General features: G+C 32.3%; 1 protein-coding gene and 1 pseudogene across 8 annotated transcripts in view; one reads left to right on the top strand and one right to left on the bottom strand.

Annotated features, from left to right (window-relative positions):
• Window positions 1-239: 239 nt before the first annotated feature.
• SENP7 (SUMO specific peptidase 7) overlaps window positions 240-13487 on the bottom strand; it is a 139864-nt gene continuing 126616 nt past the window's right edge. For 7 of the 8 annotated variants that reach the window (XM_077884469.1, XM_077884468.1, XM_077884473.1 and 4 more), the window contains 7 exons: window positions 11700-11792; window positions 10945-11057; window positions 10110-10162; window positions 4500-4543; window positions 4336-4404; window positions 3310-3460; window positions 240-2079 (listed from right to left, as the gene is read on the bottom strand). In XM_077884469.1, the coding sequence (XP_077740595.1) occupies window positions 1942-2079; window positions 3310-3460; window positions 4336-4404; window positions 4500-4543; window positions 10110-10162; window positions 10945-11057; window positions 11700-11792 (661 nt within the window). In that variant the 3' untranslated portion in view covers window positions 240-1941. Of the gene's footprint in view, window positions 2080-3309; window positions 3501-4335; window positions 4405-4499; window positions 4544-10109; window positions 10163-10944; window positions 11058-11699; window positions 11793-13487 lie in introns of those variants that run through there. The other variant, XM_077884472.1, reaches the window with a different exon arrangement.
• On the top strand, window positions 8319-8651 carry LOC144305249 (small ribosomal subunit protein eS26 pseudogene; annotated as a pseudogene).

The raw sequence follows: 13487 nt of genomic DNA, 5'->3' as shown, positions 1-13487 counted from the left end.
GACTATAAATGACTCAGGAATAAAAGCTGCCATTCATTTTTTATACCTAGTAAATTGCCTACCTCTAGTAGATGCTCCAAAAATGTTTCCTGAGCAGACAAATTAACTATGTGTCTGTTAAAGTAGAAAGAAAAATTAACCTAAGTATCAGTTATAAGATAGGCACTGGGTATCATAAATTTGAAAATTTGTTTCCAAGAATGGCTCATGTTTCTTAAGAAAAGAAAGTTACACTGTAATTTAATGAATTGGAAACAGGTTTAATATAAAATGTTGATATTCAACGCATTATTTCCACATGAATTTAGGAAAATGAATTTTAAACAATCTTCAAAACATGATAAAGGACAGTGGTACCTTTGAAAAACATACAAACAAAAAAGTTAAGAAGTCACAAGAAGATGTATTACATACTTGCTTTCCCAAAATTAGATATACAAATAATAGTCATTTTAAAAAATACCCTCCCATACACACACAAATTGGGAATGAAGACATGTAATTATAACCATCTTTATAAGAAATCCCCAAAAGACAAATATCTTTAACAATATAAAGACGGTGACAAGATTAACAAAAACTCAAAAACAATGAGGCTTAACTGACAACTTCAAACTTCAAATTCACATGATTTTGAAATAAAATGTTCCAACTTTTAGCTTTATCTTAAATTGCCCTTGATTCACTGCTTTTATACAGTTAACAATTTAAATCCAAGAGATGCATAAAACAGAAGATTAAAATAATACTCTTAAAAAGCATGTTTCTTATCTGAGAAAATACAATATAATTGTCCCCTCAAAATTTTCCTGATAACATTAAAGGGTTGGGAAGTGTTTCATCATATAATACCACCATCATCACATGAATTCAAAACTGTTACCTGAACATTTAATAAAACTTAAGCCATAGGGATCTTAGGTCTCTAAAACCTACAATTTCAAATATAAAAGCAATTCGAGCAGTCTGGCTTTGCAGATGAATACCAGGTAAACAGAGCTATAAAATTACATATTTAGTCCTAACAATAAATAAGATTTTGAGGGTATCTTTTAATTAAAGTTAAGAGGACACCAATTTTATCTTCTATACTTACAGAAACTGTGTACATACATTCTAAGATATCAGAATAGGACAGAAGACAATATTGATAAAGCTATACCTCAAAGAAACTAAGTTGAGCTACATATGTAATTTTTAAAAACCTGTTTTGGACAGCTAGGATTTTTTCATTCCAAATTCCATTCTAATGAATGAACTAAATTCTTAGATCCCCACATATGACATCAAAAGAAAAAGAAAACATGTAACAATTACAGTAGAGTAACGGTTTCATTTAGCAATTGAGAAAAATAAGCTGCGCTTTGAAAGAGTCCATTTTTATCATCTTCCTAACATCATGTCTTCTTTTACACTATACAAAAGGGATGCCGTAAATGGCATTTTCTGAAGCCTTAATACTAAATTCTTCTTTTAAAAAATACACAGTATTCATACTGCATGCTTGAGCTGCAAAGAATAGAATTACAATATAATGTGACTTGTCAACAAATTTGACAAGCACTGGGGCTGGCACCAGGGAGGACCTAACTCCCCTCAACTCCCAGTTTTATGTAAGTACAGATCACATAGTTTTATCATCTACAAAAACATTCCCACATTTACATATGCTATTGCATAATCAGAAGCATAATCAGAAAAATATCCAATATTTTTGAAATTTTAATTTCTAATAAGTTTATCTATATCACCCCCCATTTTCCACTGCATCTATGAGATCTCAACAATCTAATAATATATCGTATATATTTTAAATACTGTTCAATGACTTATAAAACTACCACAAGTTATTTTCTTTTCTGTGAGCTGACTAACACAAATGCTGGTAAGCGGCTTTCCAGTAATCTTATAGAACATCTGTGTCATGTTTGTACAGATTAACTAGCTACTGCTGCCCTTCTGTTGCTGTAAATGAAGTTTTAAAATGAGCTCTCGAATATCTTCCCGTTTGGTCTTTATTACATGACGAGGAAACCATTTCTCCAAATGAATTGGAAGTTCAAAATTAACAATAGGATCCTAATGAGAGAAAAAAAAGAATGCAATCACTTTAGCAGTACAATTCAAACTTGTTTTAATTTCATTTTACAAGAAATAAGAAACTGCTAGCTTTTTAAAATTACAGCTTTACTGAGATGTAATACTACATAGTTTACCCAAAACTATGTATTACTGTTCCTCCCCAATTATATCAAAAGTTCTAACCATATACTATAACCCATACATGCTGAAAGTATCTCAAGTACTAGTCAAAAATACCCTATACTCCTATACCCATCTTCAGAATACCACACCGAAAAAAATGGGGCTAGTTGCCAGGACAACCAACAATGCAGTAATAGGGTTGGAACTTGCAGTCCTAACCCTTGACCCTCAGAGAGGGGAGAAGGGCTTCACAAATTATGTTGGTAATGACTAAAGTAATGAGCTGACAGTTTAAAAAGCAAAGAGCGATTTCTTGCTTTTAAAATTTCTGCCTAAATACTGCTACTTATAGATAGCATCACTGATGAGCTAGAAAATAACACTTGTTACTCTATTAATCTAGCTTATGGTTTTCTGAGCTTCTTGAATATACGGGTCTGTTAGTTTTGAAATTTTTTTCTTCAAATTTTTGTCTGCCTTTCTCTCTCTCCTATCCTAATCCTTCTAGAACTCTTAATTACATATAAATTACAGTTTTTGACTTTATCACACTTGTCTTTTATATTCTGTTCTTTACGTTTTTTTTCTCTTTGAAATACAGTAGGATTCCTTCTATTGCCCTTTTTTTTTTTAAGTTTAATCTTGTCTTCTGCTGCATCCAAGTCTGCTATTAAATCCAACCAGTAAGTTCTTTTTTTCCCTTCTACGTTTTTATTTACATTCCAGTTAGTTAAAATACAATGTAATATTAGTTTCAGGCGTAGAATTGAGTGATTCATCACATACATACAACACCCAGTGCTCATCACAAGTTCCAGTAAATTCTTAATTTCATATATTGATAATCATTTTCAGCTCTAGAATGTCCACTTGGTTTTTTTAGTAGATTTCATCTTTATCCATTTTGTTCATCTTTGACTATTTTCTCTGACATATTATTCAAACTATTTTAAAGTTCTTATCTGTGAAATAACTCTAATATTTGGATTATATGTGGCTTTATTTATTTTTTCTCTCTTGAGTGTAATATTTTCTTGCTGCTTTGCTTGCCCAGTAATTTGTGATTATATACTGGTAATTGCGAATAAAAATTTATTTACATACCTTAAAGAAGCTCTCCACATACTGCAGTAAATATACTCCACAATCACTGCTATTATCTTGTTTAGGAACCTTAGGGCATAGGTCCACCATGTTTGTTTTGCTGAATTCCCGATGAGTTTTTCGTTTAACTTCCCACTCTACCTCTAAATACCTTGAATCATCAAAAAGTACAGTGACTCTAGTAGAAATTCCTGATTATTCAACACAAAGAAGGAAAAACATTTGCTGCCTGAGGTGTTGCCTCAAGACAAATTTCCAAATTTAACAGTACAAATTATAGTATGTGAGGCTTCAAGGGTTGCTACTTAAAAGAAAGTCATTTGCGTTTCAAACTTAAAGCTAGACTTTTTTCAATAACTCAATTTTCATAACTCATACACATAAACTCATTTATATGTTATGAAGTAAACTAACAGATTATTTTAAAACTTTAGTTGCTATTTCCAGATCCTACAGTTAATTACAAAATTACACACATACACACATAATAAAAATGTGAAAAAGTCCTCATTTTTTCTAAAATATTTTGATGGGATCCCTGGGTGGCGCAGCGGTTTGGCGCCTGCCTTTGGCCCAGGGCGTGATCCTGGAGACCCGGGATTGAATCCCACATCGGGCTCCCGGTGCATGGAGCCTGCTTCTCCCTCTGCCTGTGTCTCTGTCTCTGTCTGTCTCTCTGTGACTATCATAAATAAATAAAAATTAAAAAAAAATAAATTAAAAAAAAATAAAATATTTTGATAACCACTAATAACTGCAATGCTCCTTTATAAAAATATGCTTATTGTTAGATTATGAATACAAATTCTGAATTTGCTTTTAATATATACAAGTTGATATTTGAGAAATATTAATACTTGAATATTAACATACAATAGGAGATATTTATTATTGATTAGATTTGTAGACATCTAAATACATAGTAAATTATAATTCCAGATACATAGTGTTTTCAGTAATTCTTAAAGTAGCTTCAAAATTACTCAGATTTTTTAGATAACAGACAGTAAAATTGTCATTACTTACTCTCGTAAATTCTGAACTGTGTTTTGTATAGAAGCAGCTTTCAAGGAATCTAGTATGAGAATGCATGGCCTGTGAAAAGCAAAAGAAGAAATCGAGGTGTACGTATCTGTATATGAAGTAAATTTAAATATCTAAAAAAAAACATTATTACAGCATGTACCTACCTTTTACACATTTTCTTTGGTACTGATGTATTCGTCTCAGTACTCTGAAATAACAGGAATTTTTATGACTTTGCAATTAAAACCAGTTTGAATAAATTAATATGTTACTCTTTAAAATGTCTGACTCTAAAATTAAAATTTCAAATTAGAGTTCTTTTCATCATCTAAAGTGAACCAACATCATTTTTTCAGAAATTCATTGATTTATTTTCTTATACTGGTGAAACAGTGTCTTACACACTTATATGTGGACTCAAGAAGTTATGGAACTATAACAAAGCATTATAAAACCCTAGAACTTCAATTACTTCTGTTCAGACTTACCATCTTAAGCAAAGATAAACAATTTAACCTACACTTACATACATTTTCTAACTCAATATATGATGTTGGTGGAGACAAATTTGAGAAACAACAGATCAATCTTAAGCAGATTTCTTTAATGAAAAACTTCTCAGTACCTTTATTACTCTAATATAACAATGAATCTTTAAGAAAGGAATAGGACACAGGCTTTATCCAACTTAACTGACCTTACAATCCTTTTAACATAATCCGCATCTTAGAACAACTGTTCCAAGAAACCTAATTTGGGCAGCCTGTGCCTTTTTTTTTTTTTAAAGATTTTATTTATTTGAAAGAGACACAGCACAGGGAGGGGGGTGAGGGGCAGAGGGAATGAGAGAAGCAGGCCCTCTGTTGAGCAGGAGTCTGAGGTGAGGCTTGATCCCAGGACCCTTAGATTGTGATGGAGCTGAAGGCAGACATTTAACCAACTCAGCCACCCAGGCACCCTTAGGAAGCCCGTTTCTATAAGCAAGAAGAAACTTCCCTACCATGTCATTGTTAGAGCAGAAAAGGAACTTCCTTCTTTCTGCCTACCCTGTACTAGTAACGGTAAAGACATAAGCCTATGCCAGTATAGCAAGGCTGCTGCTCTCTGTACATACAAAACAAAACAAAACAAAAAACAAAACAAAAAGAACCAAAAATCACTAGGTGACTACCTTAATCAATTATGACACCAAATGTAGACGATGCATACCAGTTTGGAGGTCCATATAAGAAAAATTAACAAAACACAAAAATGTGGAGATTAAATCACCAAAGGGTCAACAAAGAAATCAAAGAAGAAAAAAAAATACATGGAGACAAATGAAAACAAAAACACAACAGTCCAAAATCTCTGAGATGCTACAAAAGCAGTTCTAAGATTAGGATTGGTTTATAGTGATATAGGCCTACCTTAACAAACAAGAAAAATCTCAAACAATCTAACCTTATACCTAAAGATATTAGAAAAGAAAGATCCAACAAAGCCCAAAGCTAGAAGGAAGGAAATAATAAAGATCAGGGTGGAAATAAATGAAATAAAAACTAAAAAAAAAAAAAAAAAAAGAAAAGATTAATGAAACCAAGAACTGGGTCTTTGAAAATATAAACAAAATGATAAACCTTTACCTAGACTCATCAAGAAAAAAAGAGGACTCAAATAAAATCAGAAATGAAAGACGAGAAATGACAACATTCCAGAAATACAAAGGATTATAAAAACTACTATGAAAATTTACATACCAAATTGGACAACCTAGAAAAAAATGAATATAGTCCTAGAAACATACAATCTTCCAAAACAGAATCAGAAAGAAATAGAAAATCTGAATGATTTACTAGTAATTACTAGTAAATGAAACTGAATCAATAAGCAAAGAACAAACAAAAAGTCAATGACCAGATAGATTCATAGATGATTCTACAAATATTTAAAGAGTTAGGAAGCACCCGGGTGGCTCAGTCAGTTAAACGCCTGACTCTTGGGTTTCAATTCAAGTCATGATCTCAGGGTCATGAGATCGAACCCCATGTCAGGCTCTGCAGTCAGTGTGGAGTCTGCTTGTCCCTCCCCCTCTGCTCCTCCCTCTGCTTGTTCTCTCTCTGTCTCTGTCTCTCTCTCAAATAAATATATAATCTTGAAAAAAAAATAAAGAAAAATTAGTATCTATTCTCCTCAAACTATTCCAAAAAATAGAAGAGAAGCTTCTCCAAATTTATTCCACAAGGCCAGCATGACTCTGATACTGAAACCAGACAAAGACACCACAATAAAAGAAAACTACAAGCCAATATCCCTGATAAACATAGATGTAAAAATCATCAATAAAATATTAACAAACTGAATTTGACAATACATTAAAAGAATCATTCACCTCAGTGAAGTGGGGTTTATTCTAGGTATGCAAGGATGGTTCAGTATCCAGCAATCAACCAATATGACACATCACATTAACAAATTAAAGGAGAAAAAACACATGATCATCTTAATAGATGCAGAAAAAGCACTGGACAAAATTCAACATCTGCTCATGATAAACACTCTCAACAAAGTGGGTTTAAGGGAACCACAGCTAAACAATATCATTAAGTATGTATAACAATCCATAGCTAACATCATACTTGTATGGAGAAAAGCTAAAAGCTTCTCCTCTAAGATCAGGAACAAAGTTGTCCACTTTTACCACTTTTATTCAACATATTACTGGAAGTTTAGCAATCAGACAAGAAGAGAAATAAAAGGCAAACAAATTGGTAAGGGAGAAATAAAACTTGTCACTCTACACAGATGACATACTATATATAGAAAACCCTAAAGACTGCACCAAAAAACTATTAGAATTGATAAATGAAATCAGTAAAGTTGCAAGATATAAAATGAATATATAGAAATCTGCTGCATTTCCCTACACTAATAACAAAAAGCAAAAGCAGAAATTAAGAAAACAATCCCATTTACAATTACACCAAAAAAAAAAAAAAAAGAATGAAAGAAAGAAACCAACCTAGGAATAAACTTAACCTAGGAGGTGAAAGATCTGTATTCTGAAAACTGTAAAATACTGATGAAAAAAATTGAAGACAAATAAATAAATGGAAAGATATACCATGCTCATGGATTTAGAGAATTAACATTGTTAAAATGCCCATGCCACACAAAGTCATCTACAAATTCAATGCAATCTCTATCAAAATACCGATAGCATTTTTCACAGAACTAGTAAAAATAATTCTAAAATTTATATGGAACCACAAAAGACCCCAAATAACCAAAGCAATCTTGAGAAAGAAGAATGAAGCTGGAGAGATCTCAATCTCAGATTTCAAGCTACTACAATGCTACAATAATCAAAATAGTATGATACTGCCAGAAAAAAGAGACACATAGATCAATGGAACAAGATAGAGAGTCCAGGAAAAAACCCATACCTACTCGGTCAATTAATCTACAACAAATGAGGCAAAAATATACGATGGGGAAAAGACAGTCTCTTCAATGAAATGATGTCAGGAAAATGAGACAGCTACATACCAAGAAATGAATTGGACCACTTTCTTACACTATACATAAAATTAAACTCAAAATTAAAGACCTAAAAAAAAAGATTAAAGACCTAAGTTTAAGACCTGAAACCATAAAACTACCTAAAGAAAACACAGGCCGTAATCTCTTGGACATCAGCCTTAACAACATTTTCTAGATTTGTTTCCTCAGGCAAGGAAATCAAAACAAAAATAAACAATTGGGATTTCATGAAAATAAAAAGCTTCTGCACAGCAAAAGAAACCATCAACAAAATGAAGAGGCAATCTAGTGAATGGGAGAAGATATTTGCCAATGCTATATCAGATAGAGATTAATATCCAAAATAAATAAAGAGCTTATACAATTCAACACACACACAAAAAAATCCAATTAAAGATGGGCAGGACCTGAAGAGACATAAGACATACAGATGGATCCTCTCTCTCAGTCTTGCACCCAAGATGACCAAGAAAAGAAGGAATAATGTTCGTGCCAAAAAAGGACACGGCCACATGCAGCCTATTCACTGCACCAACTGCGCCCATTGTATGCCCAAGGAAAAGGCTATTAAGAAGTTCGTTATTCGGAGCATAGTAGAGGCCGCTGCCATCAGGGACATTTCTGAAGCGAGTGTCTTCGACGCCTATGTGCTTCCTAGGCTGTATGTGAAGCTACATTATTGCATGAGTTGTGCCATTCACAGCAAGGTAGTCAGGAATCACTCTTGTGAAGCACCCCCACCCCGATTCAGACCCACAGGTGCTGTCCAACGACCTCTACCGAAGCCTATGTAAGGAGCTAAGTCCTTAACGACTAAGAAAAAGTGTTCTCCAGAAAAAAAAATAAATGGTGATTATGCTTTAAAAAAGAAAAAAAAGAAGATACACATATAGTCAACAAACACATGAACAAGTGTTCAACATCACTAATCATCAGGGAAATGCAAACCAAAACCATAATGAAATACCACCTTACACCTGCCAGAATAGCTAAAATCAAAAAGACAAAAAATAACAAGTGTTGGTGAGAATGTGAAGAAAAAGGAATCCTCATAAACTATTGCTGAAAATGTAAACTGGTTTTCTATAGCCACTGTGTAAAATACTATGGAGTTTCCTCAAAAAATTAAAAAGAGAAATACCATATAATCCGATAATTTCACCACTCCGTATTCACCCAAAGAAAGTGAAAACACTAATTTGAAAAAATACATGCACCACTATGTTTACTGCAGCATTATTTACAATAGCCAAGATATGGAAGCAGTCTGATTGCCCACTGATAGATGAATGGATAAAGAAGATGTAGTGTGTACAAACACATACACAGATACCCACACACACAGAGTATTACTCACATATGAAAGACTAAAATCTTGTCACCTGCAATGACATGGATGGAGAGAGAGCATACAATACCTAGTGAAGACTGAGAAAGACAAATACCCTAAGATTTCATTCATAGGTGAAATCTAAAAAGCAAATGAATGAATAAACAAACAAAAAGTAGAATCAGACTTGTGAATACAGAAAACAAACTGATGGTTGCTAGAGGAGAGAAGGGTCACAGGATGGGCAAAATGGGTGAAGAGGAATGGGAGATAAAGGCTTCTAAGTTATGAAATAAGTAAATCACAGGAATAAAAGGCATAACATAAAGAATATAGTTAATGATACTGTGATAGTACTGTATGGTGACAGATGGTGGCTATGCCTGTGGTAAGCATAGCAGAATACTTAAACTAGTCAAATCACTATGTTGTACACCTGAAACTAAAGTAACACTGTATGTCAACTACACTCAAATAAAAAGAATTTTTAAATATACATATATACACACACACATATATATTTTTAAAATATATTTTAAATATATATATATTTGGGTGTGTGTGCGTGTGCATGAATGCGTGCACATGCATGCTTGTTTAGGTTACTAATTACACTAAGCTAAAAAAAAAAAATGCGGCTATAATGAAGAATAAAAGTACACCTGAGAAGTAGCCAACCAAATGATCAGAAAAACTACTGAATAAACAAATCAAGAAAGTTAAAGTCAGCTAAACAAGTATAAGAGGAATGATAATTTCTCCTATTCTCCTTCCTACCCCCATAAAATACATCAAAGAACCATAAAACAACACAATTTATTATGGTCCAACAATATCCATCATAGTCTACACCCTATTTTATAGATAAAATTATTATATTCAAGTATTTTCCTTTTTTCATATCTATCAAGAACATACTTACTTGGGACTCCTCTGTATCCAAAGACAGTCCTGAAGTAGTATGTTGATCATTATCTAGTTAGAAATAATAAAGCACTTATGAGTATTTATTTTATGTCTAAGGCAAAATATTTAGCTGTGGTTTGGGCCAGTATTGATGATAATGGCTATTAATAACTCTGCTTACTGTTTAGCCTACACCTATAAACACATAATTTTCATTTTTTTTCCTCAAAAAAAAAATTAGGCTAATTTGCTTACTTAAGATTTGGACTGTAACTTAAGAAAAATCATGGAAGAATTTTAAGAGACCTGATATTATCTAGCCAGTTTCCAGTGTTAACAAGACTTGTGTTCATTTAGATTAAGAAAAAATGAAAAAGATTTCATGACCAATAAACTCATGAATTCAGTAAGGTTGCAAGACACAAAATTAATAAATAGAAATTTGTTGTGGTTCTTTACACTAATAAAAGGTAGTAGAAAGAGAAATTACAAAAACAATTACATTGACAATTGCACCAAAAAGAATAAAATATCTAATAGTATATTTAACCAAGGAGGCAAAGGACCTGAATTGGGTCTATGCCTGTGGATCCATAATATGAATTCTGAGTCATGTTAGCAAGATTACTCTATAAAAAAATGCTACAATAAAACTTGACATAACAGTGTAACTGAAGAATTATATTTTGTCTATACATGAGGTTGGGATTTATTATGAAAATTTCAGATTTCTTATTCTTCCTTCTAATAAGTTTCATGATAAAAAAAACTATACTATCTTTTAACTGCATATTGTTCACCATAATCATTTACTGTTATCATTATTAAAAACACTACATTAAGTTTATCACCTATTGTTTTGTTGTCATGTTGAGACTGCTGAACCTGGGAGCCCTGTGGAAAATCTTCATATATAGCTTCTTCTAACCATGGAAAACAAATGACTGCAAGATACCAGTGAGACCTGTTGAAAAAGAAATACAATCAGAATAACATAAAATCTAAACAATGCAGAGGAACATGTTCTAAAACTACAGCTGAAAATGTGGGTATGACAAAGTTCATACCAATTTTGAAGAAGCCCATTATAACATCTGACACAATATGGAATACACATTCCAAAAGTAATTAAATAAGTAGTAAGACTACTTAGTGTAAAATTTGAGTTATTTCAAATTTATTTACTTTCATCACACAATCTTGTGTTTCCTATTGAGGAACTACTTTAACAAATAAACACACAGCATCACTTATTTTGTACTTAAACAGCTTGTTCTCTTAAAGTTTTCAGATTCATCCAAAAATCTTTTGATCTTTTATTTATAAAATCTTTTAAATCCAAAAAAGAAAAATTCAATGTCTCAGTCATTACAGTCTTGTGGGCATTTGTCATTTTATTTTTTTCACTATATTTATAATATAACTATACTGTCAAACCAAAATCTAACATAAGTAACTCATAGTTTTAGCTACTTCCTTGGAATAAATTAAAAATAATATCAGGAATTTATATACCCATACTTTTTATTGATTATTAATCTAAAAACAGACAAAATTTTTTTTCTATACTCCCTAATTTTGTTTTTAAATAAACTGAAATACTCACGACTCATTTACAGGCACAAAAATGTAATCTTTGTTAAAGATGTTTATATGACGAGTCCATGTTCTTACTCTTTTATGTCTTCTCTGTGCCATTCTGGGAATATGAAAGATAGATGTATTTTACACATAAAAAATTAAAATTTTAGATACAGATTTCAAGAGTAATTTTGATACACTGAAAAATGGTAGGTTTGGTTTCCTTGATATCACCTTTAAGATATATACTATTTAACACATATTAAGATATATAATATTCACCTCTTTTCATTAACTCCTGAATGTTCTTAAATCTAATCACTATTTATAAACAACATCATACAATAAAAGCAGTCTACAAAATGTGTTATAGATTCCAAAAGTAGCTCAGGAACTGAATATAAACAGCTATCCTCTTATTTATTCAGTTAAGTTCCATCTGGACATGATAAAAACATTATCATTAAACTGTAAGAGAATGGTCTAAATGTTTTATCTGTGATGAGGGTGGTGTTAAAATTTAATGGAAGAGGAGGAACGAGGCATATATTCTTAGATTTTTTAAAGATGACATCTCCTTTCATTTCATATATAAGGAAATTATATGACAAGTTAAATACATTCACCATTTATCCATCTTTCATTTTACTTATTCAGTATTTATTAGGTTCCTAAACAATTAATAAAAATCACCCATACTGCCTTTAAAGAATTTACAAAATAATGAGGGCAGAAAACAACTACAATAAATAACTAAAATGTAAGTGTTATAAGGGATTTAAAGAAATTATTTTACAGCATTTAAAAGAGACACTTAGGAAAGAATTGGGACAGGAAAGAAAAGAGAAATAACTCTTTTCTCTATCTTATCAGGAAAATTAAGGAAGGAAGGTATCAAATCAAGTCTGAATATCAAAGAAAGTTTAGGGAAGGATGGTATTTAACAGTGACATAAAAGAGATGGTATGTGACTTCTGGCTCAATCCCTTCAAGAACCTCTCTTTCTTTGCACGAATAAAACAAATCATTAAGTTCTTTTATATTTACATACCAAGTAATATAGGAAAGATATCTTTGCCCCATCACTGTTCATTTGAATATCTAACCAAACTCACAGGGACAAATATTAGGAAGAAGATGGAATCTAGAATATGGTTATAAAAAAAGTGGTAGGAATTAGACACTATGTAGATTAACTTTATAAAATAATCAGAAGTTGGGGCACCAGGCTCAGTCGGTTAAACATGTGACTTCAGCTCAGGTCATGATCTCGAGGTCCTGGGATTGAGCCCTGTGTTGCCCTCCCCAATCAGCTGGGAGTCTGCTTCTCCCTCTGCCCCTCCCCTTGTTTGTTCCCCTCCCCCTCTCTCAAATAAATGACTAAAATCTTTAAAAAGAAAAAAAGAAAATCTTAGACAGACACCTGGTTCTTTTTCGTTATGCCCATTCAATAAGATACATTATTCTCTTTTGAGTTCCTAGTGTGTTCCAAGCAACTGAACAAAAGGTACTGGGGATAAAGGAGAAAATATGACAGATGAAGTGCATGACCTCATAAAGCTTAACTCTAGGACAGGCAAACAAACAAATAAATGACTAGAGATCTTGTTATGAAACAAAAAAGTGCCAAGAGAAGAAATTTCAGTCAGAAAATAGGAAAGACCTTTGCATATTTGAAAACTGAAAGAGGTAGGTTGAGCTCAGTGAAGTAGGATAAGTGAGGGGAAACAATGTCACGAGATGGGTTTAGGGATATGGATAGAAGCCAGTACGTCAGCATCTGATAATGTATAGTAATGAGTTTGTGCATCAT

This window comes from Canis aureus, chromosome 35 (assembly GCF_053574225.1).
Source record: "Canis aureus isolate CA01 chromosome 35, VMU_Caureus_v.1.0, whole genome shotgun sequence".
Lineage (NCBI taxonomy): Eukaryota > Metazoa > Chordata > Mammalia > Carnivora > Canidae > Canis > Canis aureus.
The sequence above is the reverse complement of the archived record's forward strand: the minus strand, read 5'-3'. Positions and strand labels throughout refer to the sequence as shown.